Source organism: Pelmatolapia mariae, linkage group LG13 (genome assembly GCF_036321145.2).
Source record: "Pelmatolapia mariae isolate MD_Pm_ZW linkage group LG13, Pm_UMD_F_2, whole genome shotgun sequence".
Classification (NCBI taxonomy): Eukaryota; Metazoa; Chordata; class Actinopteri; order Cichliformes; family Cichlidae; genus Pelmatolapia; species Pelmatolapia mariae.
The window spans coordinates 12,263,074-12,290,509 of NC_086238.1; the positions used below are offsets into that span (position 1 = coordinate 12,263,074).

At 40.9% G+C, this 27,436-nt stretch overlaps 2 protein-coding genes across 2 annotated transcripts in view; one reads left to right on the forward strand and one right to left on the reverse strand.

Annotated features, from left to right (window-relative positions):
* The first annotated feature begins 1,827 nt into the window (after positions 1-1,827).
* Positions 1,828-27,436, forward strand: part of wdfy4 (WDFY family member 4) — a 37,907-nt gene continuing 12,298 nt past the window's right edge. Inside the window, exons 1-49 of the mRNA XM_063491000.1 lie at positions 1,828-1,924; positions 2,766-3,017; positions 4,295-4,406; positions 5,088-5,212; positions 5,311-5,439; positions 5,577-5,766; positions 6,324-6,513; positions 6,868-7,028; positions 8,184-8,416; positions 8,530-8,669; positions 8,935-9,065; positions 9,360-9,461; positions 9,585-9,775; positions 10,690-11,420; positions 11,601-11,694; positions 11,796-12,010; positions 12,104-12,207; positions 12,338-12,530; positions 12,827-12,903; positions 12,983-13,201; positions 13,341-13,525; positions 13,603-13,834; positions 14,197-14,348; positions 14,424-14,535; positions 14,627-14,817; positions 14,921-15,073; positions 15,148-15,221; positions 15,570-15,728; positions 15,852-15,940; positions 16,038-16,134; positions 16,232-16,434; positions 16,583-16,749; positions 16,831-16,950; positions 17,029-17,208; positions 17,294-17,452; positions 17,846-17,972; positions 18,048-18,199; positions 18,435-18,673; positions 18,758-18,873; positions 18,982-19,173; positions 19,251-19,357; positions 21,789-21,866; positions 21,990-22,181; positions 22,266-22,335; positions 22,424-22,638; positions 24,522-24,670; positions 24,756-24,870; positions 25,050-25,135; positions 25,220-25,282. Of these exons, the coding sequence (XP_063347070.1) occupies positions 1,904-1,924; positions 2,766-3,017; positions 4,295-4,406; positions 5,088-5,212; positions 5,311-5,439; positions 5,577-5,766; positions 6,324-6,513; positions 6,868-7,028; positions 8,184-8,416; positions 8,530-8,669; positions 8,935-9,065; positions 9,360-9,461; positions 9,585-9,775; positions 10,690-11,420; positions 11,601-11,694; positions 11,796-12,010; positions 12,104-12,207; positions 12,338-12,530; positions 12,827-12,903; positions 12,983-13,201; positions 13,341-13,525; positions 13,603-13,834; positions 14,197-14,348; positions 14,424-14,535; positions 14,627-14,817; positions 14,921-15,073; positions 15,148-15,221; positions 15,570-15,728; positions 15,852-15,940; positions 16,038-16,134; positions 16,232-16,434; positions 16,583-16,749; positions 16,831-16,950; positions 17,029-17,208; positions 17,294-17,452; positions 17,846-17,972; positions 18,048-18,199; positions 18,435-18,673; positions 18,758-18,873; positions 18,982-19,173; positions 19,251-19,357; positions 21,789-21,866; positions 21,990-22,181; positions 22,266-22,335; positions 22,424-22,638; positions 24,522-24,670; positions 24,756-24,870; positions 25,050-25,135; positions 25,220-25,282 (7,784 nt within the window). The 5' untranslated portion in view covers positions 1,828-1,903. The remainder of the gene's footprint in view (positions 1,925-2,765; positions 3,018-4,294; positions 4,407-5,087; positions 5,213-5,310; positions 5,440-5,576; positions 5,767-6,323; positions 6,514-6,867; positions 7,029-8,183; positions 8,417-8,529; positions 8,670-8,934; positions 9,066-9,359; positions 9,462-9,584; positions 9,776-10,689; positions 11,421-11,600; positions 11,695-11,795; positions 12,011-12,103; positions 12,208-12,337; positions 12,531-12,826; positions 12,904-12,982; positions 13,202-13,340; positions 13,526-13,602; positions 13,835-14,196; positions 14,349-14,423; positions 14,536-14,626; positions 14,818-14,920; positions 15,074-15,147; positions 15,222-15,569; positions 15,729-15,851; positions 15,941-16,037; positions 16,135-16,231; positions 16,435-16,582; positions 16,750-16,830; positions 16,951-17,028; positions 17,209-17,293; positions 17,453-17,845; positions 17,973-18,047; positions 18,200-18,434; positions 18,674-18,757; positions 18,874-18,981; positions 19,174-19,250; positions 19,358-21,788; positions 21,867-21,989; positions 22,182-22,265; positions 22,336-22,423; positions 22,639-24,521; positions 24,671-24,755; positions 24,871-25,049; positions 25,136-25,219; positions 25,283-27,436) is intronic.
* lrrc18a (leucine rich repeat containing 18a) lies at positions 25,489-26,343 on the reverse strand. The gene has a single exon (XM_065471887.1). The coding sequence runs from the start codon at positions 26,341-26,343 to the stop codon at positions 25,489-25,491; it is 855 nt and encodes a 284-aa protein (XP_065327959.1).

Here is a 27,436-nt window from a genome sequence, read left to right on the forward strand (position 1 = left end):
CCTCCATCTCTTCCTCACTTCTTCACAGATGGTGCATCAGAATCAGCCTCCTGTGACTATGAGGCCTAGTTACTTGTTGTTGCTGGTACTACTGTTCATGGTGCTGCAGCCCAGATAGTTAACGTGTTGGTTAATTTGACACATTGGGCCGCATTTCTTTTTCTTTTCTTTTCATTGCTTTATCTCAGCTTTCCAACTTCACCTTTTACCCACTTCTTCCACACTGAACCTTTTCTACAAGCTGCATGAGCAGCAAAGGTAGATGGAATGGGCTGTAAGTGCGTGTACCCACTGGGTGGCTCTTCAGGCCGGCCCATCGGCCAAAAAGTGCATCGGCCTATTGGGAAAATGCCCTGTATGCCAGATTACCTGACTTAGAGGATAGAAACAAGATATTGATCCGATCTCAATGCCAGTGTTGGTATCGATATTTGGATGGCCCCGCCCACCTCTAGTAAACTGAAAGTGGCCTGGGGAACTTACCAGAATAGTGTAAAAGAAATGCAAACACCACATTTAATGGAAGTGTAAGGCATATACTGAAGGAAAAGAGAGCACGCCTTTTTTTATTATTTGCCCCTTGCATTTAGTCGTGTAAGACTATGTAAGAATAGCATGGTTTAACCTATAGTGCTCAGGAGGTGAGCATGTTGGAGTCGGGGGCTAAAATAGTCCAGCTTTTTAACCTCGGAAGGAGCTCGTCAGTTGCACATGTCGTCAGCTTACAAAGGTTGGTTAACACTTCTCGTTTTGAAAGTGGTTACTGTATGACGGCTTGACCCTACAAAAGAGAGGGTAACTTTGACTGGAGAGTTGACTCATATGTGTGAAAACGGCAAGTGTATGTAATTTCCATAGCCTCACTGTTATCTTTACTCTTTAATTTGCATTCGCTAATTCTGGAACCACCTTTAAGTGCAGGCATTTTCACTTGTGATACTTAATCTCAGTACTAATACTGAGCTATGCGGAAGGACATTGCTAAGCCATTTTCTTTGCTACATCGGCGTTTCTGCTCTCTTTACTGAAAAACACCGGTTCACTAACTTATCAAGCTTGAAAGTCTGTGTAATTGTGAACCTTTGTTTACTCCCAACTGCTATTGACACGTTTCTGTATCGTCAATACTCACAAGATGGCGCCGTTTAGTCATTTAGCTAAACACTTCACAAGTGCCGCACACTTCTGTGTGTAGAGTTTCTGCTGTGTTTATTGGCTTTAATTCACATTCACGAATTGTGGTGTGTTCTGCAACGTTGCTAAAGGCTAGTTTCTGTATTTAAAATACTACTTTAGCATATAAATACATCAACTGTCAACTTGCATGGGTTGCTCTTCTCATAGGTTGGTTTTGAAAAGTCCTTCCTTAGTTTACCTAAACACAAACAGTCCAGCCATTCTATTTATTACCAGGAAACAAACAAAAAGCACTTTGTTTCCAATTGTTTCACCAGCAAGTCAATTCCTTCACGCCAATTCGTGACTAAAAGCCAGGTTTGTGGCTTTTTTTGGTGAGTCATGGGCCATGCCACTGTGATTAAATATCACAACAACCTTACAAGACCGGTCTATATAAAGAAAAGGGACGTTTCTTCGAGCTGCAGTGGGAGGGTCTCATCTAACCAGCTAAACAACTGTTATTTCACTTCTGCTTCTCTAAGGAAGTGGGAAAGCACATGACTCGCACCAGCTGATTTGAGTTGCTCAAAGTTCAGTCTACTTGGTGGAGATTAGTAAGGGGCGGGTAGTTTTACAAAGGGGGCTGTAGAGTGTGCACCAGTCATGTTTTAGCAGGTTTCTTCTTGTCCATTCCTCCTGACATGGGAACAGAAACAGACCACTCAAGTAGTTGGAATAACACAGCACAGATGACAACATCACCTTAGTGCCAGGAAAACCCCAGATGGCTCTTACACAAACTCAGGTAAAGAATGATCTGTTGCATCTAAGTATTCATGAATTTTGTGGAAAATATGAGCTGCCTTTTACTTTACTTACAGCTGTAACAAAATGTGTTGGCTATAAGTTAAGCCCTCTGATTCTTACCACCATTGTTCGTACGTGATTCAAAATGGAAAGCAGTCGAAATAGAGCGACTATAATATGGAAACGACACTCTGGCTACAATTGCCATGCAGTACAATGGCATGAATGTTTAGCAGTAAAACTCCTCACCTCCTGATATGCTGTTAAGCAGAAGTGAAACACATTGCCTCGCAGTATTTAAATAAAGGGCTTATTCAGAGTCACTTACTCCCAACAATGTTGTTCTATTATAAGGATAACATGCTTTTGATTTTGGAAGTGCAGTTGTATTGAATTGACCTTAGGAGTGCTTATTGTGTCATTTTCACACGAGCGATAACTGGTGCTGGTCATTTAACACTACACTACCGGCCTATTCTTAGCAAAAGATCAGTCTTATTTTTTTGACAAAGCAATGGTGCATGTGAAGCGTGAAAAGTGTCACACAGTAGCTCTCAAAGTACTGAAAGTTGGACATCCTTTGTAAAATGCAGACCCTTCATAAGGATGGTAATCAGTAAATGAGAATGGCACATGACTGCCAGTGGTTTGTCCTTCTGCCTATTTCTCAATTGAGACAGTGTGACCAGGGGAGGAGGGCAGAAGGTTTAGCTTGGGACAAATTAAATTGAGTGACACAAATGAAGAAAATGTGATTAGATAATATTGTGAAGATTATATAACCTTGCGGTATCTAACAAAAGATGGAACAGTCATATTTTTTTTCTTACCCCCTCCAGGAGCAAACCTTTAGAGGGGAGAGGATCAATAAGGAAACTGGAGAGTTGAGTGCTTCAGGAGAATTAACAGTCTCTGTGGAGTTGAAGTCAGAGAAAGTGGAGGGCTCTTGTAGCAACCCTCAACTCACACAAGTGCTCAAAGAACAACTGCAGGAGCTGAGAATTCAAACAGCCTGTACCCCTGACCACAGAGCTGTTACTCTGGAGCAAAGAAAGGACCATCTGCGGAAAGTCCTGCCTCTATACATACAGGTATAGACCACTATAAGCAAATAAGTGCATACTTGCCACGGATTGTTCTTCTGTTTATTGTTTTCAGAATTATGTCTTGCACCTCAGTAGTCTACCAAGCATGTTATGTATTTCTGAATATTGTATAACACAGAACAAATTTTCTTCTTGAGAGCCTTTATTAGATTATGTCATTTCAGTTTGCAGTGGGGCCTAAGTTCAAATTTATAATCAACTTTGAAATGGGTAAGTAGATTGCTGGAGACAGTGTGGCATCTGGAAATGCTTCAAACCACAGGAATGAAGACTTAAAGCAACATTAGATGACAGTCAGATGTTTCAACCTTAGGTGATCTTATCACTGAGTGGTTCCCGAACTATTGTGTATGTTGTTCCTGTATCTTTAGATAATAATAAAAAAACAAAAACTGCTTTAAATTGGTGGCTTCATGCCTTACTTTGATTAACTGGTGAAAGAGGTTTTTCTTTTTTTCCTCTCTCGATGCATCCCAGTTATGAGGAACCCTTACTGTTTTTTTAACAATTGCATGCACTGTTTCACCACTGTGTTCTTACAAATGCAGACATAATTAGTCTCCATACAACCACATGGAACCTGATGGCTGTGTGTGGTTGTATGTGAAAACCTCACAACCTCATAAGTCCATCTTTAGCAAACTAAGTAAAATCTGATATTTTCTCATGGAACTGAAGACTGTATAGTGTGTGGTACCTTTCATTATTTATAGTATAAAACAGCGGTCTAAATGTAATATTTTACTTAACTTAATGCCAAGTACTTAGTTAAGTAAAATATTAGTTATCTTAATGTCAAGCTGACGAGATTTGCTACTGAGAGGCAAAAATCAGTTGCATTTTAACTTACTCTTACACTCAGTTTCAAAGTAATTAGCAGAGAGAACTCTTACTAATTAAATTGGTTACATCAAACATGTTGACAGTACATCAAATCCAAATCAATATTTCTGTTCTAAGTTTTTACTTAAAGGTTTTCAGAGAGGTATTGGGACTGTATTTTGTTGTATAGAGATGGGGAAATGGTGTGAACAACATGTAACTTAGTACATGGCTACATTTACAAAAATCAGCATCTTCTTCTTCTTCTTCTTCTTCTTCTTCTTCTTCTTCTTCTTCTTCTTCTTCTTTTTTTATTAGTCTTTTATTTATCCAGGTAAAACATCTCACTGAGATTAAAAATCTAATTTCCAAGAGAGACCTGGCATCATGGCGACATAAGTCAAAATACATATGATGGTTTCTATCCCATTCGATTCCAGGCCTGTGAAGATGGTGGCCGATTTGAAGGTTTGGACATCAAGGGGCTCGCAGCTCTCACCGCTGACACTGTCATCAGCATTGTCCACAAGAGACTGGCAGATAAACCTGCAGGTACTGCTTATTACAGTAAATATAGCACGGTAAATTAAGACTTTGGGACTTTCCTCCACCTACTTCTGCTATTTCTGTGTGTCGCTATTTTTTTCAGTCAGTTATTTTGGCCACTTGGTAAATGGGATGCATATTGAAAATCAAAAGCATGCAGTACAGTGTAATGCAGACTGTTCTAAAAAATTATGAAAACACAGAAAGAGGTTACCACTTCTCTGGTTTTATGTTTCTATTTCTGTGTCTCTCTCCTGTCTTACTCCCTGTTCCAACTGTTGCCCGTTGTTTATGAAACTGTGTATTTCTTTAGATAAGAAAGAGAAAGTTATTTGAGGAAGTAAATACTTCTTCTTTTTGACACGTGATTTAATTTAGAAAAAGGCCAGCATGGTCCCTGTAGTAGCTTATTAGTGATTTACCTCTTCTCAAGTTTATATTTCATTTCATTTTAAATTAATTTACTAGAAACTGTTGTATATTAAATAAATTCTATTTAGTTATACTTTACTGAAACACTTCTAACTTAAAAAAAATCTGTTTGTTAATTTGGATTTATAATTATGCCAGCACATGGTAAAGAGCTAAACTGAGCAAAACTGCCGTATTTAACTGTTTTTGAGTTGCGTTAATGCCTTCAGATTGTCACAATAAATCTGTTTAATTTGTTTGTTTTTAATCTCTCAGAGGAGGCCCGTGAAGAGGTGGTGCAGTTCTTTAAGAGGCCAGATAATGACACAAATCATGAAATGGAAGAAAGTTTAGGATGGCTGCTGTTAAAGTCTCTCTTGCTGCTTACAGCTGACAGCTCAGTGAGTCATTAACAGTTTCAAAGCATAGTAAAGTTTCAGTTGGGTTACTACTCAATATTTTAGTTGATCAGGTGAATTAATTATGTGTTTGTTTTCAGGATATACTGTCATGTATAAATCAAGAACTCCCTGGTGCTTTGATGAAATGTCTGTACCTTCTAGTGTGCCTTCCATCTAAAAAGGAGAACATCAAAATAGAAGAAACCTTTCAGGAAACATTAACACAGGTTAGTAACAACTGACTTCTCCCTTTAGATGGCAATGGGTTATTTTTATTTCTGTGATTTTGGTTTTCTGGTTTTCTGTCATTTTCTTCTTTCCCCAATTTTTGACAAACCATACTTCTCTCGTCTTTCTCTTTCAGGTTATTCTTCAGCTGTGTAGGCTGCCAGTCAACGTGGAGATACTGGTAGAGACTCAGGAACTGCAGTGTCTTATTATTGGTCTCACATCATTATGGGATCAGACCAGTGCCACCTGGAGGTATCAAGCCTCCCGCATCCTCAAAGCAGTCTCTGCTGTAGCAACAAGCAACACTGTCCCCAGCTTACTAGGTAAGATAAAACACAAATATTTGCAGTAATTAACGTTTTTGTAGCAAGTATAGTCTTCTAATTGATTTGCTTCTTACTTGTAATAGGCCTCATTGCACTCTTAAATATTGTGTCAAAACAGGATACATAGGAGCATGAGTGGGAAGTGATTTGTGCAGTAATGAATTATTAATAGCAAGAAACATGATCTAACATCTCAATAGAGTTGTACTGAAAGTCAGATGAAGCCTTAATAAGCACAAATAATTCATTCGAATGTTCCAGTGCACATGGGTTTACTCAATTTATTTTGGATACCAAGATGCTATCAACACTTTTCCATGTGGTATTTCGCTCAATTGACTCTGTACCGCTTTGCTGTGGAATTAACATTCTACTGCAGTTTGTGGAACTTTGCTGAACTTTGCACTAAGAAAAACATTTTATTAAGTCATTATTCAAGACTGCTATAAAGATGTGTGGTTGAAAAAAAAATTGTTTGTTTGAACTGTAAATTTTTATGCAAATGGATGTTGTTGTCAATTCGCTAACCAAGAACACTGTGCTTTTCTCATTAGGCAAGAACTGTGTTCGCATCTGCATCCAGAACCTCTTGCACATCACTGGTGATGTCTCAGGATCACTGCTAGCTGAGGTGGCTGTGGCTGTGTTTAGCTTCATTAGAGACACCTATCACCTCAGTCCAGCCCTCTTCATCGAGTTTGACACAAACAATGGTTACAAGGCCCTCGAGAATATCCTGAAACGGTGAGAATAAAGGTCGCTGATACAAAAAACAATGAAACAGAAGCTGAAGTTTATGATACCCAATTAAAAACATATTAAGCAGACATACTTATCTAAAGTCAATTAAATATGTTAAAAGAATTGTATTGTTGTTTTGTTGGTCTTTTTAAGCAAGGAGATGCACATTAGTGAAAGTTAAGTGGAATTTATTAGGATACAACCACTTCAAGTAATGAAATGTTTCATATAAAATCAATTTGGTTGGCCAGCACAGAGGAAGCTTTATTTATCTTTAGTAAAGAGCTTATCTTTAAATATTTATTCCTACTCATCATTTCTTATTTTTGTTGTCTCCTATTGTTATAAAATCATTAGCTGTGAGGAGGGTGTGTCCTTAGAGCAGTTTCAGCCTGTGGAGGAGTTACTGGCTCTCATTGGGTCTTTCACTCTTCTTGGAAAAACTGAGCTGAAAGTGGCTCTTTGTGTCACCAACCCCCAACCTTCAGGCTTTAAATTTGACCCTCCACTCACTAAAGGTAGGCCAAGCCTTCATAATAAGCTCTCTGTTGTTATTCTCAGGACACCTGTCCCTAATTATCACTTAAGAGCTGATTGTACCTTGAGGATAAACTCTGTATTTGGAAGAGATGCTTCATATTCCAAACCATCTAATTAATATCAGTTGCATGGCTCAGCAAAGACGGAATCAGATTTCCCTCCCAGAAGAACCACACAGGTCATCCCTCCTTTGCACTTTTGCCTTTATATAACCCACCCAAACTACACTACCCACTTCCTATGATTTCCCACACATCCTGACTCCCCATACAGCTACCCCCACTGCAGCACACAACGCCCCTCGGGTTAACAGGAAGCTGAGGTGATTATGTCTGGGATGATGAAGTGGAGGCTTCCCCTCTAACTCTGTTAGGATGCCCCACATCCATTCACCACTGGCCTACAGCAACCAGTCATCTATCATGGATGCACACACACCTCTATCAACACTCATAAATAGAGTGTCCATAACAAACACATACATATCATCCCAGCGTACACACAGACACACACTCAACACCCATCTATCACATCAAGGAGTAGATCTGTTTCCAGCAGAGGGACCAGGGACTGTTTTATGCTGACCTTATTTGGTTTTGATGCAATTTTGTTTAATCGAGAAAATGAATCCTATTACTAACCAGCCTTTTATTTATTCATGACAAACATAAGTGTGTTTTGGCACCTAAATGTAAGGCCTCCTCTTAATATTTTGACAGTACAGTAAACAAACTCTATCAAGGTAGATCATGCTACTTTTCTTTTGCACCTATGCATGCGACACTATCAAATCTTTGCTTGTATAACTCAATAGGTTTGTGAGATTGAACATGTGCTCTATTGTTTATGTCTTTGTTTTCCTATGACATTCGCGTTGTGATGCCAGGAATTTGCATGCCAGAGCAAAATCGGATAATTCAAGTTTTAAATTCAAAACATCTTTTAGCTAAATTGACCTCAAACTGATATTGTTTCACATTACTCTGTGTCATAAAGTAGTATAAGAGTGCATTCCCTACCCATTCATATAGAACACATTTTCTCAAATCTGATCAGATCTAAAAGCAAAAATCTTATTTTGAGAAATGTTCTAGTCTTTGGACACATTTTAGTTTCCATACTCATGTCTCCAGGTTTGGCGGTGAAGAACCTTCGTGCCTTCCACTTGCTGCAGGCCTCCTTGATGCATTCTGAGGATTCTCTGCTGGCCTGCCAGCTTCTTCGAACCTTACAGACAATATGGGAGAGAGACCCAGCCAATTTCTTCCTCTTGGAGTGGACTGTTCAGTCAGTGGCCCAGCTGGCTACTTGTGTGTGGCGTAAACCACCTCCCGTCCAGAAACTCTTCTTTTCCCTTGTAGAGATGGTATGATTTCTGATATTGACAGTAAAATACACGTGCATCCTTTGTCATCAATGCAACAAGCATACAGGGCCTGATTAAATATCTTTTATTTATTTATTTTTTATTTTAAACAGGTGATATTTAAGTTGAACTACATCCCCCATGAGACTTTGCGTGCACTGTTGAATGTGTTGAAGCAGAGCTGGGCTGGGACTCTGGCCGGTGCGGTGGCAGGGATAGAATTTGGAGTGGTGGCTCTTAAGAGTTTTCACAAGTAAGCAGTGCAAGTTGTTAAAATATTTATCTTTTCAGTATGTTCCTGCTTGCTCATTTATTTTTTTAATCCTAAAATAAAAAATATATATATTGTTTTTGGTCTTGTTAGTGAAATTACTTTAAAAAAGAATGCAGCCAAAAAACAATTGTCTTTAAAAGGAAAAAAGGTGGGTTATTCAGATCATTTAAATATCTGTCTTTAAATATTAAAAATAATGTGTACTGCTCTTTTAATTTCTTTAAATAAAATCTCTGTTTTGAAGGATGACTATGCACAGTGCAATGCTATCCGAGGCGCTAACTGACTTGGGTCTGCTGGAGCTGCTGCTTGGAGAACTCCGCAGGAGAGCTAAAATCCTGAGGAAGGCTGGAGTAGTCTCTTGTTCTAAAATGGGTATAAATGATTGTTTCAGTTTCCTCAACTTGTCATATAATTAGTTGTACAAGTACTAAGTGCAGACAAAGGGTGCTTGTGTGACATAATGCCTGCTGTTACAGAAAATTTGGAAATGAACAGAGCACTTGGCCATGAAAGAGTACTTAAGAGTACAAAGTGTGTCGTTGTGAAATGAAACTTGTATGCTTCTTTGTATTTGGGCATGTACCTTCGGTCTAGCAGGCAAATGTAACCTGAAAAGTGCATCTTTCATCCTGACTATGTGCCCTGCGGTTTACACCTTCTCTTTAGATTCTCAGCAGCTGCCATGTGTTGAGGACGGCGAGAAACTGCTCACTACTTGCATGCTTCAAGTTGTGTCAGCCCTTACTCTGCGTTCAATCAAAAACACAGGTACATGCAGTCATTCTTTCCATATCCAGTCACTTGTGTACCAGGCATAATAAGTATTTATTTCTTTCATTTGTCTTGAAGCTGCACACTGTTTATACTAAATTTTTTGCACATGTATTCCAGTTTCAGTGCGAGACATTGGTATGATTCCCTATATCAAGATCTTCTTGGATGTGGATCAGTATCGAGAGTCCACTTTGAGCATTTTGGAGCAGCTAGCTGAGATTAACCCAGAGGAATTCATGAGTACAGCCATCGGAGCTCTCTGCTCCTCCACACAGCAGGAACTTGGATTAAAGCAAGACCTTTTGCAGGTACTTTACATGGACCCTCCATCAGAGACAACCTCACACACACACATCCAGTGATCTAAGTTGAACTGTGCATGTAGCCTCTATATCACATCATAACAAATAGTAATACACTTAAAACATAATAAGCTTCTGAATTTATTTTCTTAGCATGTGGGACTCTTATTCCATTATAGACAAATGCAGATTGATTTGCTAAAATGCGTTACCTGTTAACTCTGGACCGATTTGATTAGACCTGCAGCCTTGTGCCGTGGCACTCAGAAGATTACCACCTCTATCAGATCAGTGAATGGGACAGATCTGATTAGGCTTAACCAAGTTACACACCTACTGTATGTGTCCATTTTTATAGATGGCAGCAAGAAGACCACTTACTTGCTGATATTATGTGTACTCTGTGTGTGAGCGCGTGCACGTGTGCTTGTTTGTGCACACATGCACACTTTTTTCTGGATGTGTGGGTATGTATGTGTCTGTTCTTTGTGCTAACATGGTTATAGCAGGTGGCAATCAGATTGGGTGCGACCTGGGCTAGCAAGTGTTGAGAGCCATTGTGATTACTCCAGTTTCAGTTAATCACATTTCCCCCTGCGTTCTGTCTCACACATTACCTACCTGATGGATTAGTTCTCTAAATTTGATAAAGGCTAATGTGATTTTGTTCACTTCCAAAAACTAGTTACCAGAAATGATTTATGATTTATCTATACGTTTCATCTATTTTTTATGACACTGTTTTAATTGAATGGGGAGATCTTTTAAAAGCCAAGATTTTAGGCTTAGTGCCTATTACATTGCTTTATCTGTCAATGCTTTATCAGAATCTACTGGGTAAATGTATTATTAAGCTAAAATGTGTTTTAGTGTACATGCAGACTGTCCAAATGGTCTCAGTTCTGTCTTTGGTATTTCAGTCTTTGTTGAAGGTCTTGGAAAACCCCAACAGTTGGGATGCCTTCAGGAGGGCGGGAGGCTTCACTGGACTGTTGTCTCTGGTGACGGACATGGAAGGAGCCCTATCTAACCCTCCGCAGGGAGAAGTGTGGAAGTCACTGGGGCATCAACCACTAGTTGACCACCTCCTCCTCACATTGCACATTTTGTCTGTGGTTGTGCATCTTCACACTGCAAATGCCCATCATTTTGAGACTGGTGGGTTTTATGAAAAACTGGCAGAGGCTCTACTTCAGCTGGGCTGCTTCCATGCTGAAGGCTCTGGGAGAGAGAAGTGGTTTGGTGAAAAGTGCTCCTGTCCCTGGACTGGAGAAGAAAACCAGGCTCCTGGAAAGAGCTTCTACCAGTTTGTTGATTTGGCAGAATCCCCTGTAGCTTCTGCCTCTCCCTCCATCACACCACAGCCCAATCTGCCTCTCACTCTTCAGACATGTATAAGGCTGCTCTCCTTTCTCGACCAGTTTGCCACAGGGACATACTCGCCTCAGAAGTTAAATTTGGGACCAGAGCGAGTGGATGGATGTGATAACGATAAAAGGAAATCAAATGGAACAGCAGCACATGAAGGAGTTTATTCAGGATCTCCTCCTGCCTACTTGGGATCAGGCTCACAGTCCATGGAGGACAAACAGGGAAGTTCCAGAAGCACGGTGCCCAGGAGTCCCTCAGTTTGCATGGAGTCTCAGTACAGGTGGATATTTCATTTTGGAGGTTTTCTATTATATACATTTATGCATTCACATCTAAATTGTACACATAAATGGACTAATTGTCTGTCTGTGATGTCAAGTATTGACCCCCCCCTTTTTCTTTTTTTTTTTAATCTCTTTTTTTTTTTTTTTTTTTTTTTTTAATGTTGCCTGGTTTATAGTAGGTTCAGTTGTGATCCTGTTATTCTTCACCCAGGAGCAATCAGAGTTATTATGACTCTCCTTCCATCAGTTTTTACTCACGAGGACCCACAGGTACCTTTCCATACCTGACATTTTACAATCTCTAATGTGCCATACTTTTTAATCCTCAAAGAGGCCCCGACATTAGAGAAATTTATTTTCCTCTTTCACAGCTCTCAATGGAAGTCCAACTCTCCCTGGCACACCACGTCCAGGCAATGGTCAAATCTGAGCAAAACCGTCAGATTATGTGCGAGGGTGGGCTGGTCTCCATCCTCCTGGCCCAATGTCAGAGCATGTTGCTCACTCCTAACCACCCACTACATCTACCTGTTACACGCATTTTGGAGAAGCTCTCTTCCCAGTCCATCACTCCTTCAGACTTCAGGTCAGTTATGCACATTAACCGGAGTTTATATTCAAAGTATTTCTTTTTTGTACTGAACTTACAATATTGTCTATTTAACCTTTCCCTCCTCAGAAAATTCCTGTGTTTGGGGGACCCTCTCATGTGTTTGGGAGACAAAACAGCCGAGCAAATACAGTCAGAATGTAACCCAGAAACCAACGGACCTGTATCAAATGGTACAAATGTGTCAGGTTTTTTTTGTTTGTTTTTTTAAATCAATAAATATTTCATTTAATCCCCTTGAGATTTAACTTTGGGTTTTAATACATGAAGCACATTAGATTTTGCTTGTGTTGCCTAAACCAGGTCACAATACAGGGGTAAAGACATTGAAGCGCAGCTTCAGTTTGTTGCAGTCTACAAACTCCATTGGTTCAGCAATCCCTGTCCACCAGATCCTCAGTCTTGTGTCCATGACTTCACCGCGGACCTTTAAACCACACAGACTCTCTTGCTCACCTGCTTTTGTAGAGTTTGACATGAGTGAGAGTGGATATGGGTGAGTTCTTGCTTCACTGAGCTTCTGACTACTCTTGAAATATTAAATAGAGTAGATGATTAGATGTTGTTTTGTTTTTTTGTTGTTGTTTTTTTTGCTGCAGTATCAGATTTCATCAAGTGATAAGAAATGAAATATAGTGAGCAAACAGTAGTGAAAAGAGATAAGAATTTAAAATCATTACCTTAATAAAATATTGTACTGTAAGTGTTGTACATAAAATTACCTTATAATTAAAATAAATGAATAAATCACCCGTTTGCTAAATACTTGTGATGTAACATTTTGCTTTGTAGCTGTCTTTTCCTCCCCTCTCTGGCCACAGTGAAAGGCGTGACTGCTGATTCAGTCTCAACAGGTGGAATTGGAGGAGGCAAGTCCCCATACTTTATTATTGCAGATTTGTGCATGATTCTGAATAACTGATTAATCAGTTCCCTCTCATATTTTAGACTGCAGAAGTTTTCCACCTACAGCTGGTCTTTCATTTACCTGCTGGTTCCAGATCAACAGGTTCAGTTCAGCCTGCGATTCCCACCCAATCCGCTTACTGTCTGTGGTTCGCCACATGTCCCGCACTGAACAACAGTACATCTGTTTGTCCATCTCCTTCTCAGCCTATGACGGCTGTCTGGTAATCTCTACAGAGGAGGAAGCATTAACATATCTAGGTGAGAGTACTGTTTGGTCTTGGTATGAACTTAGCAGAATTTGTTTTGAATTTTAATTAATTTTTAGTTAAAAACATCAGTGTTTTTGCAGTGAGGTGTTTAAACTACAGAGACCATTATCCTCCATGTTTTTCAACAGATATGATGGAGCCGGAAGTTGAAGTTAGCAGTCCCACATCTTTGCCTACGTCGCTGAGGTTCCGTTGCTCCAGCATGCTGGTCCCAGGTCAGTGGCACCATCTGGCTGTGGTCATGGCCAAAGACTTGAAGAAGAGCTGTGTGACCTCGGCCTACTTCAATGGCAAAGCAGTGGGGACAGGAAAGGTATGCTGCTGAGAGGAGAGAGGAGCTGAACTGATTCAAAGTCTTACTGTAGCATTCATGTGTCCATTTCCTGTCAGATGAAGTATATTCAGCCATTCCCTGGTCAATATGTCTCCATGGACCCCTCAGCTGTGATTGATGTATATGGAGTAATGGGGACACCACCTCTCTGGAAGGAATATGCTGCTGTAGTGTGGCGAGTGGGTCCTTCTTACCTTTTCGAAGAGGCTTTGAGCTCTGAGGCAGTGGGTGCTATATACACACAAGGCACCGCATACCTTGGCAACTTTCTGGCTTTGCGAAACACAAGTGAGTCAGCGTTGCACTAATTTCACACATCTCTTCTTTGTTCACTTTTAGTGAGTCATCCTAAATAGGGACTTTAGGTGTAGTCTGATTTTGTATTTTGTCACGAGTTTTCATCATGTGAGCTTACAATTAAATACAAGTTTAATAGTGTCATAACAGTGCTCATTCAAAAGAAACATCATGGTAGATTATTTTAAATTATTACATCAGTTGCATGTAATTGCACAAGTAGTTTTTCTTAATATACAGAATTTGACAGTTCATTGTGATCCATTATGTGAATCCATTGTGCATTGTTTAGCTTCAGTAGCTGGACTTGATATACTTCACCTGTCTGTATTTACCTCTCTGCTTGTGTCCAGGCCATGATCGAGATCATGACTCTCTCCCTCTCAGACTTGTTCCTGAGGAGAGGATCTCATTTGGCATTAACCCAGCAGTTTCCACATTAACAACTGTTGTTCAGATCAGAGAGGATTACAACGAGGTGGATTGCAGGCTGATTGCTAAAGAGGTAAGGTGAGCCTTTTGTTGAAACTAATTGTTTGTTGTTTTAATAGATTGTAGTAATCCATGTGTCTAATTGCAGATGGGGATAACATGTCGCGATCAGTCCACCCCTGTGTTCCTTGCTCAAAACATCAGCCAACACCTGAGTGGTACAGCTCGTACCATAGGAGCAGCGCTGGTTGGACATTTTGGTAATTCAAATATTGTACTGAAACTGTTGTTCCCTATTACTGACACATTATTTATTTACTTATTGTTTTATGTTTGACTACTTCCTTCTAGGTGTGCGTACGTTCACCCCTAGTTCTGCATCTAATGGTTTTCTGTACGTCGGTGGACCTGCTGTTGTTCTCAGTCTGGTTGCAATGGCACCAGATGATAGCTCTTTGTATGCAGCAGTTAAAGTCCTTCATTCTGTTTTGGAGACCAACTCTGCCATGCAGCAGGAAATGAACCGCATAAATGGATACAAGGTCTGTAAGATCTTCGTGTGCTGGAGTAGCACAGTTGATTTATTAAAAGACATAAATATCTGCTGTTTACAGTTGTTATCTCTTTTTATGTATGTCCTTGTAGCTGCTAGCTTTCCTGCTGAAGATGAAGAGCAGTCTGGTCAGCCACCGGACCTTTCAGTTGGTTCTGCATCTCACAAATTCGTTTGAGCCGGGCTATGGATCTGGTTGCCTACAGAAAACACCTGCTTTCCAAGCTCTGCTGTGTGACCTCGATGTGGGTATCCAAATTAATTTTTTTATTTTATTTTTGAAGGCTAGCGAAAATCTTAATGTCTCTCTGTTTTTCAGGTGTGGCAGAGTACTCCAGACAGTCTGCACCTTTCAGTTCTGAACTACTTTGCTGAAATCCTGAATTCCTCAGGGTAATTTCCACTGTTATCAACGTGTAACCCGACCACAGTGTCTACATATGTAGTAGCTGATTTATTATTAACTCACATGATTGACAAGGTACGGGGCACAAAAGAGGCTTTTGTTCAGAATTGATGACAGACTTTATCGGCTGTTCTGTCAACATTTATAACAGCTTGCCATCGATATCCTGGAACTGTATGACAGAAAGTCAAGGGAATGTTCAACAGAATCAGCGACAGAGGCTGAAGAGAAGAGTGAATGTTTGAGTGGATTGCTGTATTAGATTTTCTGTCTGTGGGAACAGATTGCGATTGATATTAATACTGTTTGCCTTTCCTTCACGGTATCCTCAACAGTGACAACGGGAATGCAGCAGTCATCCACAGCGTGGACATGTTACCAAAGCTGCTATTTGAGTTGTGTGACCCTGCTGTGACCATTCATAAGGTTGTGGTTATTTCTCGTGTCATCACATCTCTCCTTAAGGTTTACTTGACCGCCACTGACATAAGCAGGTATAGACAGGGAACGCACTGTCAACAACAACTGTCCTTTTGTGACATTTTTAAAAAAGTATTGTTATCTCATTATGGTTTGTAAGGGCTCATACTTTCTCTGGATTCCTTTTATTTGATTAGACTTGGGCTTTTCCTGGTCTACACTCTTCCTCCTTCCAGTAATGCACCTGAAAGCGGTGAAATATCTGATGTTTCACAAGATGTGCCAGGTACAGCACAAAAAACCAAAACCGTATCTCATAGTGTCTCATGTTTAACTCAAGTTGTTACTTGTACTGAGCCAGGCCTGTCTCCCCTGTGCTGCAGCTCAGAGTACCGGCCCAGCCAGCCTCATCTGGATCCGCAACCAGATGCTGCTTTTGCTTTGCGAAATCCTTGAGTCAGACAACTTTTTAAACAAAGAGTGAGTCTGTTACCTTTTAGCTATCCAAATTCTGAGCATAAAGAATTTATCCATTTTCTTGCTTAACCTTGAAAAAAATTTTTTTTCCCCCTGCTAGTCAACAGAAGGTCGTATTTGATGCCTTGGGCAGTGATTGGTTCCTGTTCTTCCTTCAGCCACACCTTCATCCTTCCACATTTAAACTGGGTCTCATTCTCCTCACGCACTTTCTGTCAAGTCCAAGCCAGCAGAGAAGCTTCAGAGAGGGAGTTCTTCCAGGAACACTCATTGGGGGCATGGAAGAACCCTTTGCTGTCATGGGTACATAAAGTTTAACATTATATTTACTTGTTTAATTATAAATTTGATTGCTTTTAAGTACTAATACAACCACACTAAACAGAAGTTTTTATAGAGAGCATTTCACCTAAAACCAACTAATATCAGTAATTTTTTGCCATGCTGCCAGACAATCTTCAAGCCAATTCTTGGTCTCACGAGTGTCTCAGTACCACGTGTTCTGGTTTTGATGTACTGCGGGAGTTGCTGATTAAACAGTCTCATCTACCTCACGTGTATGAAGCTCTGGCTGCTCTGCTCCAGGGGAAGAAGGCCAGTCACACTGCAAAGGGAAATGTGGGTAATTTGTTTATTTATTTTTAAATGTAGTAATCTGTCTTCTTAATCGCCTTGGTCATAATTTATGATATACTGTAGGTTCCTTTGGATGATATCCTGCAGCCACTTATTGACAACCAAGTGGACACTCCTGCCCAGCCCCTCTGTGTTGAAGCTGGTTTAATAATGGTGGAATTGGTCAAAGTTGTTGTCACTCAGGTAATATAAATAAGCATAGCGCTTCAGTTTTTCACCAGAAATGGATCATGTTTAATAACTTTGCTTTTGTTTTTACAGCCCTTTTCGTCATCGGAGTGCAAGTCAGTCACTGATACATCATGGGAGTCGCAGCTTCCAGCAAGTGTGATGCAGTTTCTTTGTCTCATTCATAACCTCCGGCCAAGAGACCCACTGTGGGCATCACCCACATTCCTGCACGCGCTCGCTGGCGTTGTGTTCCCTCTGGATATTTCAGAGGTCTGTGTGGTGTTCTAGTTCCGCAAAATTCTTTAACAGTTCTCATCTCTCTGGTCTTATTCACTCATTTTCTCACGTCTTTCAGGGGGCCAGGAAGTGCAGCATAATGAGTGAAGGTGAGGATACAGTCAAGAGTCATCAAACCCAGAAACCAGTCCTTGATTTCATCCGTATTCTTCTTATGGACAGTCTTCTCAATGTGTCTGCCAACACCAACGCTCATCCTTTTGTTCTGCTACTGGAGGTGAATTTACATGAGTACAAATGATTGTGTAATGTTTCGGCATAAAATATATAAAACATAGACAACATGTCCTTATCACAAACAAAAATATATTTCCATTGAAGAGGCCTCTTCATTTTACAATAATACTGTAAAACTCTCATTTGTCCAGAAGGTGCCACTCTATACTCAGTTACTAAAACAAGCATAGTCAAGGTATTCTCAATTAAATTATTCACCACTAGGAGGGCAAAACACAAAGAGGGCAAGCAGTGCAGATTTCTACACGTTTTCAGCTAGACACTGCAAGTGCAGATGCTGATGGCAACAAACATCAAATTAAAAGAGAAAACTTTTACCTATCAACATGTTGTCTCATTAATTTCTAACCACATAACTACTCAAATGTTGCAGTTTTCCCCTGATGGTGCGTCATTTGAACAGAGGCAGAGTTTTCAGAGTGAGTTGCTGGAGCTGGTCATAAACATCATCTACATGCTCAGCGATGAGGAAGACAACAACACTCATCTGAGTTCACAAGGTAGAATTACAATCCATGCTTTATAAAAATACTTGAATTCTGTACACAAAAGTGTGTTTAATTTTAATTTCCCAGACTCCAGTAGCGAGAGACCTGAAGGACAGATGGTTACACTGATGGAGAATGTGGTGCTTTTCAGTCAGACTTTGCTACTGAAACTTTACATCGGAACTTATTTGGCAGACTGTGAGATTTTGCTCAACTTCCTCGCAGATCAGATTGTGGTGGTGAGACAAATGCACATACACAAACATGCATGTAATGGTATGTGAATGTTTCCTCTGAAAAGTTAAATTAACAAAACTTGCAAAGCTGCTCTATAAATTGTTAATTTAGAGACAATTTTATAATCAGGGGAACTTTAAATTATGATGGTGCAACATCTGCCCACAGTGCACAAATGACTCATTTTGTTTCGGTTTTATTTTAACTGATGATAAATGCACTGCTGTATTCTTCTAGGCTCTAGAGAAAGGCCAAAGTCAGAAAGAGAAGATTGTGTCTGACCTCTACTCATGCACCAATAAAGTCCTCCTTTACTTCTTGTCTCAACCGCGACATTCCCAAGAAGAAAAGGAAGTGGTCATCAAGGCATTGCAGACCTTAATGGAACGCTGGGATGTTGTAATGGCAACTTACAATGGAAATGCCAACTTTGTTACTTGCCTTCTTCACTGTTTGTTACTGATACGTTCTGGCAGGTAACAGAAAAACAAAACCCACACACAAGTGCGCACACAGTGAAACCTGATTCACTGGTAATTCACACTCTCACATTTTTGTAGCTATCCTGAAGGTTTTGGGTGTGTGGCACAAAAACGGAGCAGAAGTTCATCCAGCCTGTCTCTTGCCAAAACTAAGCAATCCAGATCCCTCAGCAATGGAGGAGATGGTTTGACAGGTATATGAATTTTCCTTTACTTTTATCACTTTAGTCTGACATTTTGTCAATTTTAAGTCCACCAGGTCACTAGATGGTTCAGAACAATTTGGTGCTTGTGTGTTCCAGATGAGAGCCAGCTAGTGTCCTTAGTGGAGGCCTGCTGGTCAAAGGTCATATTGGAGAGGCAACGCATGCTTGAAGAAACCTATAAGATAGAGATCTCAGCGAGTCACAAAGTGCAGACAGAGCCTGTCAGCATGACTGACATTAGTCCTCTTTGGGAGGAGATGGCACGCAAAGCCTGGCTTCTACACACAGGTTAGTTCCTGCTATGGGAGGTAATGCCTGACCATTAGTGCCATGATACTGACATCTAAACCCTGACTCTCTTTCAGAGTATCAGAATAAGAAAGTGGCCAGCAGCTCTCAGAAGAAGTTTGACATCAGCAGTGCTCTTCGCTCGGCTTTGGGAAAATCAGTTCCAGAGTCAGTAACTGTAGAGGTAATTATGCACTTACGTTGTCTCAGTGTTTGGTTCTTCTGCACAGAGCAGGCCCGAGCTCTGTGACTGTTGCCCCCTGTGAGGATTGTGGGGTTGTTACCTTTCCCATGTGTCTCTGCATCCTAGAGCTCTGTGCCAAACACTCATCCCAAAGTCACCACTATCTTTGTGCTGTGGGCCATCCAGCCCTGTGGGGGTGTTTGATTATTTCTTTAAATAGATTTGGATTATCACAGCTGATTGCCCCTGAGTGGGCATTGTAATTGATATCTGTTAGGCCAATCCATGGGAACACTCACTACAACACACTGTTTGCAGCTGAAGGTTAAAGACGCGTTTATTGTTGTTTTTCCCCCCGAAAAACACGTGGCCCACATCATTAGTTCCCCCACAACGCTTAAGACGTCGAGCCATCTGGAGCAGGGAGCAGGGACATATTACTCAGGCACACAGGCATGAAATTACCGCGTCTGTGTGTCTGTCTCACACCCTTAAAGTGTGTGTGTTCTTGCGCACGTCTCTTGCCCACAGAAATCGGGTTGGCAATTATAGTGGTACCAATCTGATGAAAACATTATTCATTTGATGTTATTCTTTATCATATCAGTCTTTGACAGGCTATCAGAGAGGGTGATGAATTGTTTTTCCATCTGAGATGCAGGAAAGAAGAGGGAGGAGAATTTTTTTTTTTCCCTCTCTGCAGTGAGTTGCACCACTTTGCTCAAAATAGGTTGCAGCATACAGTGAGTGCTCAGGAAAAAAAATGGAATCATCAGCTATGGTCAGCCAGTCAGCTCCTTTTTTTTTTTTTTTTCATCCTTCCTCACGAAGAAACAAGTGAGTCATTAATTAATTTCTGGATCATCAACTTATGACCTTTGTTTGGCATGTGACGAGCTTATGGGGAGTCTCTTTTCAGACACAGGATCCATGGTTGCATAGAGCACTGAGCATAGTTTCTTGGGCTCAGAAATTTACATTTATTGAACAAAAAAGAGTTTTAAAGCCCACTGTAGGTAATGAATGAGAATATAGAGACTGATAGGCAGACTGTGTCCTCAGTCAAGCTTCAGTGCAATCCTTCCAGAGATTTATTTCATCACCGAATGCAGTTTCCATAATCATATCTGTGTCCTCATATTAGAAAGATAATTAACAGCACTAATGATCACGTTAAGTTCATTACACATTCACTGCCAGCCCAGAATGAAGTTGACATTATGTTGCCTTATCATCAAAGGTGGCGTATTGTTGGGAAGTCATTAAAATGGAAATGAGTGTGATGTTCTGATGTTAATTGCAGAGGGAAGAGATGAGTTATGTATTTAATGCAGCATTTAAAAAGCCAATGAGGTTCCTATCTGCTAAATGGGGTAATTAATGCTATATATTACTTATGTTTGTCCAAATGAAGGAATGAAATTAGGAGATGATGACGCCGACTTGCTGTTTATCTGTCGCAACATGGCTCTAGCTTGCAAACTTCATTATTACACTCTTTTCTGTCTGTAATATTTCTATAATCTCTCCTCAGATTACCCCTTTATTTCTTTTTCCCTACAACTTCTCATTTGAATAGGCAGTCAGTCATTTAGAGAAACACTTTTCATTCTCTGGCGAGCTTGTCAAAGTTTGGAACTTTTACACTTGGGTTTCACTTTTATTTTTTTTTCCCCCCTGATTTTTTTTTCCTTTTTCCTGCATCTCTTGTACTGCAGAACTAGTTGTTTTTCCTTTTATTCTACTTGAAATCAATTATTCTGTTCGTGGGTTTATAGTGCACAAAATAGAATTATTATCTGTAAATAAGACTCGATATAAAGACTTACCGCATTTTCATTCAGTCAATTAAACGGCTTTCCTGGGTCAGCTGTGAGGATGGACACATGTTGTTTCACTAGTCTCTCAGCGAGCACTGCTGTGATGATGGGCTTAATGAAGCAGTTAACAGTCAGAATATGATCCCAGTGTGTCTGCTGAACATGAGCATCCTGCAGTGTCAACACGGCTTTGTTTTATTTTTTTTCCCCTCATTTTTCATTTCTATCCTCTTTTAATCGACACATAAACTCTGACTCGCACAATATAAAAGCATAGACACACACTTACCTTGCCCTTTACGGTGGTGTGGCTCAGCAATATTAATGTTTATGTTAATTAGATAATACCAACAAATGATTACATTTCCAGACAGGGTTATTGTAAGACTGTAGCCACTAGCTTATTTTGCCCAGTGAATGCAATTTAGAGCAGATGTAATTGTATGAATGCATTGTAATTGCATGAGGAAACAACAATACTATTATGCATATACAATTTATGTGAACATGATGTGTGCTGTGTGTGTTTGTACGATATGAGCTGGGGGAAGAGTGATTGTGCTGCCCCTCTTTTCATTTGCACCCATCAGGTTACTCTTGTTGCTTTGCAGGAGTTTTTGTCCAACATGGAATCGCATCGGCAGAGAGGCTACAACGTGTTGGAAAAAATGAGGGCAAACCACTTACAGGTTTGATGGAAATTTTTAACATGAATACGCTGCAGTGTATTTTATTACAAATTTAAAAGCGGGTCTTTAATGCTGTTTACCTCTGTGGCACTTCACCCCCCACTATTCTGCTTCGTTTCGCAGGTACGTGCCTCTGAGTGGGAGCATTTGAGCTTCACGTGGCTGAAACTGGAGGCCGAGCTGCTGAGGGAAAGAGCCGTTTTCGGACCTGGCCCAGGAGTGCTGTTGAGCCAAGATTGGGTGCAAGACGCTGCTGAAGGACGCAATCGAACGAGATCACGTATTCGCAGAAAGACTCTGAGACAGTCCAAACGGGTATAACACTTTTGTGTGAAACACATTTGATGTTCAGATAGTGCACAGTCTAACCTGTTACAATGTCATATGTTTTTACAACAGGTGCTAGGAATGCTGGGTATAAGGCCCGACATGTCCGAAGTTGGCAAAAACAGATCAGAAAGTGACGCGGGTAAAGATGATACCTGATTGCTTGTTTAATTTATTTTTTTGTATTTACTCATGATGCTCAGTGGGAAAATGTATTTTCATTCTCACAGAGCCTAAGCTCTTGTGTGAAGTTGCTGCTGAGGTTAAAGACGAGGAAGAGGATGGAGGACATTTATGTGATCGACTGACTTTTTTCCCTGCACTGAAAGACACACCTGTTATCACCGAGGATCTACCCGACCCTTTAGCTCCTGTGCCGTGCTCCCTCACGCAAGACTGCCCGGACATACGTGTCATCCTGCAGGAGCTGCTCCCAGGAGAGGAGGTACTTTGGGTTGGAGTGTTTGTTGGTATGCTGGGCTGCAAACGTGGGCCTAAAAACAAGCACAACTGCTTCCCACCCTACTAATATTCACAATCATAATTATCTGATGTAGACTAAGGGATTCCAATTGCCCAGTGCTGCTATCAGAATTTCATCTTTCCTCATTAGTATAATGTTTTAATGTTGAGGCCCAGCACAGCTCTTCTCATTCTTACAGTGAGTTAGAAACCAGTGCACATGTTGACAGGGACTCTCATCGCTCCGGCAACCAGCCGCGGCTTTTAATGTTTCTGACAGAAGTATTAATAAAAACAGTAGGAGGTGATGCAAGCTGTCTTACATCCGCTTAGTAAGTGTGTGATGTGTGCAAGTGTGTCCTGTTGTCTTGCAGTGGTTGAGTGCATGAGTCCTGCTGAGCTTCCTGTCAAATGAACACAGTCATTAGCTCTGAAAAATGCACACACATGCACAGACTTAACACACACACATGCAGTAACACACAAAGGGAGACCCACTCATAATTAGCTTGCCAGCGCCAATAGTGTGATTATGACAATAATGTGTGTGGGGAGAAATCAATGGTCTGACATTAGGCTCTTAGTCAATAAAAGTCCTCCTTTTCTCTCCTTCTTCCCATCATCAGCTAAATCACTCTCAGACTGATAATGCGTATCTGTCCAGCGCACAGTAAGGAGATAAGGAAACAAGTTTATTGTTATGTATTTAATCTTTGATAACAATAAATTTAACTATTTTTTTTCTGAAATATAGTCATTGTTGGAGACAGTAGGCTGGGTGCCAGTTTGCTTTCACTGTTGGAAACTGCTGCACAATCTGAGCATGATATAACTCAGTGCAAGATTTCTCTACCATGTCGCTAAGACTCACTCACCTTGACTCTTCTTAAACACTTAAGTGATATTATTCATCATAGCGTATCCCTGCGTGTGCATTCAGACAAGAGGTTCTGATCACTTATCAGGTTTTCTATTGTGTGTGTGGCAGTGATTAATTCTCCTAATAATGGCCAGGCAGGGCCTTCTCCTCCACCAAGGAAGTAAGTGTGTGTGTGTGTGTGTGTGTGTGTGTGAGTGACTCTGTGTCTGGGGGTAAGGAGTCTGATTTGATTAGTATAAATTGTGAGGAGCCTGCGGGTATGTAAGGGCCCCATATGGTTTTTGGGCGCTATGTCTCAGAGGGCCTGCAGAGGGGCCAACACATGGAGACAGCCAGGTGCATGCACTTGTGGTGAAATGAGGGGAGACAATAGAATTATCCACGCATTATCACAATGCAGTTAGCATTAGCTACAACCAGTACTGAAAGCAGCATGTGGGTTCACTTTGGCACTGGATGGAGTACACACTGCTGGAAAAAAGGGGGCCGGGCCTGCTAAACCCCATCAATCAGTTCAGATAATGAAGTGTTCAACTGTGTCTTTTTAATAATGATTAAAATATGTGATTAAAATGATCAATCAAATAAGGCCTGAAGTGCCTGTGTTGCTGCCATGTCATGTCCTTAGAGATTGAGCGAGATGGGCGCTGATGTGGATTGTGCTCCTCACATGGGGTTTAATGTATATCTGCTACTCTATGCTCAATGAAATTCAGTTTGAAAGAATTTTACTGGCATGAAAGTTCAAAAGAACGACTTAATTTCATTTTTATTTCATTTTTATTTATTTAAAGGGGCAGTGCAATTTAACATAGTCCAAGTACAAAACATGAAACTGATGTAACGCACATAAGTTTATAGCTGTTGCTAATTTTCAACAATTGTCCCTTGTTGGGCTTACAATCACAATACATACATTGTAAAGTACTTTACACAATAACAGCAGTATGAACATTAATGCAAGAACTCTTTCTCTCTTGCTGTAGGTAAGCTCTAAGATGTGTGTCGTGATGGTGAGTGGCCTCAGAATCACAGAGGGTTTGCTGCTGTTTGGGAAGGAGAGCCTGCTCTTGTGTGAGGGATTCACCCTCAGCCCTGCTGGAGATGTTTGTTGCAGGAAGCACCACCCCAGCAGGTATAACTGTGCATGTTTACAGTTCTGCACACAATGGATCCTCACTTGTCAGTCATTCATCATCCTGTGTGTCTCTTTCTGCCAGTGTGAGGGATTCCTTTATTTCTACCATGCTAAATAAAGACCTGCCAGCAGCCAGTTGCAAATGCTGGCTGTATGAAGATATCAAGGAGGCACGCTTCATGCGTTTCCTTTTAGAGGTCAGACACCCATACACCTACAGATATCAACCACATTTGATGTTAAACTTCCTCTTTTGACACACATTTTATTTGCTCTTGTATCTTTGTGGAAAAGTGAATCGGATAAAATTTCTGTTTAAAGTGGGGGAAAATATGCACTTTAAAAAGGCTACTGTCCCTCTCTCTTTAACTGTAAGGATGATGCTATTGAGATCTTCATGAAAAACGGTCACTCAGCCTTCCTGGTATTCCTGAATAAAGACCATGTCTCTGCTTATAAAAGGTAACATATTTATATATACTGGATAATAAGAAAGATTTATTTTCAGCATTCTGATCTTTGTCTTTGGTCTTTTTCTCCCTACAGGTTGAGCAGAGTAGTGCCAGCCTTGAAGGGCAGAGGAGTTGCTGAGGTCATTGCTAATGCCAAGTAAGTGTCATGCGTTTCTTAGAACCACCCATAGGCAATATTTCAACAAATTTCTTTTTAATCATCAGTAGAAACATTAAGCTTACAAAAAATAGTCACAGCTTGATATAATGCACACGCCTATTAAATGCTGTGTGACTGACCTATCATTCCATCCTTTCCTGCTGTTTTGTTTTTTGATAAGTTGACATCAGGAGACCTGCTGGTCATTTGACTTGCACACATTCAAGCTTTTCTCGTAGTCGCCACAAATCCTGATTGACTGTAGCCACTGAGTTTGGTGCCATCAGGCCAGGAAATGCACTTTTCTTTTTCTTTTCAGACACGGAACTATCTACTCCTCCTCCTTCTGCTTCCCTTCTCCTTCCTCTTCTCCCTTCCCCACCTCCTTTAATAAGCTTTTCCCTCTCTGCTTGACACCTTTTAAGGCAGGTCCTACACAAGCTGCTCTCGTGGACCAGATACACATCCTCCTTATGCTCTGACTTTCCCTTCAGTAATGTCTCATCTTTTCTTTGATTGTATGATAGAAGATTTCGTTTCACATTCACCTTGGTGAGGTTGCGTAGGCCTTGCAGAAATTGTGGTAACTTTTTAAAGAGATTATCAAACAGGCCCAATTCTTGAAGATTTTCCAAGGCCACCAAAGTGAGAGGCAGGTCATCAAGCTGGTTCATTCCTAGATTGAGACTCTTCAGATTAGTCAGGGAGCCCAGGGTGGAGGGTAAACCTGAAAAGGTTAAGCAGTTGTTGGAGAGGTTTAGGTGTGTAAGTCCCCTAAGGTTGCCGATGGACTCGGGCACAGACACTAGCTTGTTACTGTGTAGATCCAGCCATCTGAGTGATGACAAGTTCCCAAAGTTTTCTGGGAGTTTCTCTATGAGGTTGCGGCTCAAGTCCAACTCGTCCACAAAGGTTAGCTTGAAGAGGCACTTTGGAAATATGGTTATTCCCATGTTGCTAAGAACGAGTCTACGCCGTCCATCTGGGGTCGTGCGTATAGCATTCTTTGCAGTTTTGAGGGTCACCTTTGTCCCTTTTGCTTCCTTTCTCTTGGGCATGGTACTGCAATGCACAGAGAATTACTGAACAAGTCAGTTTAAAATTTCAACTTGGCCTCCCTTTTGAGATTATTTCACCAAGAGACCAATTTACAATAATTTATCTAATCTACACCACCACACAGTACTCTAGCAAACAAAAGGGTTGTGAGTTTATGCGTAAAGATGTGAGCGTGTGTGTGCGTTGTGTGAGGCTGATGTGATTTATTCAAATACACGGGCTTATGTATGGCCTCGGGCGGTGGGGAAAGCATGCTCTCTGAGGAATGAGAGCTCGAACAGCGTGTGTGTCTCCATGAGTGTGCATGTATCGCAGTGTTGTGACTGCACTAGTGCGTGCTCACCCAGTGTTGCCCATGGGGGTATTTAAGAGCATGACTCTCTAATTAAGGCTAATGCTGGGGAACGATAGGAGAGAGGCGACACTGGGTAATACAGCAAAAACAAATGAGTGCTGATGCTCCCTCACCATTCAGTGGATTGCATTGCTTGGCTCTTCTCAGGCAAGAAAAGTGTGTGCGTGTGACATATTGCCATGCAGGTGTGTTGACAGACATGGATGCGCTGTACTACTGTGTGTGTGTGTGTGTGTGTGTGTGTGTGTGTGTGTGTGTGTGTGTGTGTGTGTGTGTGTGTGCAAAGAATCAAATCAGGACTTTGATAAATGATAGTTGGTGAGTGTTGGGAGTGTAATGAGGGCTTCGCTCTTCTCCCCTCCCTGTCTAAAAGAGCAAGGTGTGTGTCTGTTTGTGTCTGTGTTACACCCCAAGGCCCTCTCTCGCCTCATTCATCATCCTCAGGATGAGAGAGGTTATCCACTGGTGCTTGTTCCCATTATAACTCCTATAGAAACCTATTGCATGAAATTATTGCCTGCAATTAGATAACACGTACTGAGCCAAATGCAATGATTGATTTAATGCAGTTTTACAAAATATTTGGTCAGGAGTTATTGGCGTTGGAAACGGACACACTTTAAGAGGCTCTTGATCATTTGAACTCATTTCCCACGTGCATCCTTATTTCATCTTTGAGTTGCTATCTGTACTGTACTTTTAAGACTTTCATCGCAGTTTGTTTTAGGTGCAATACG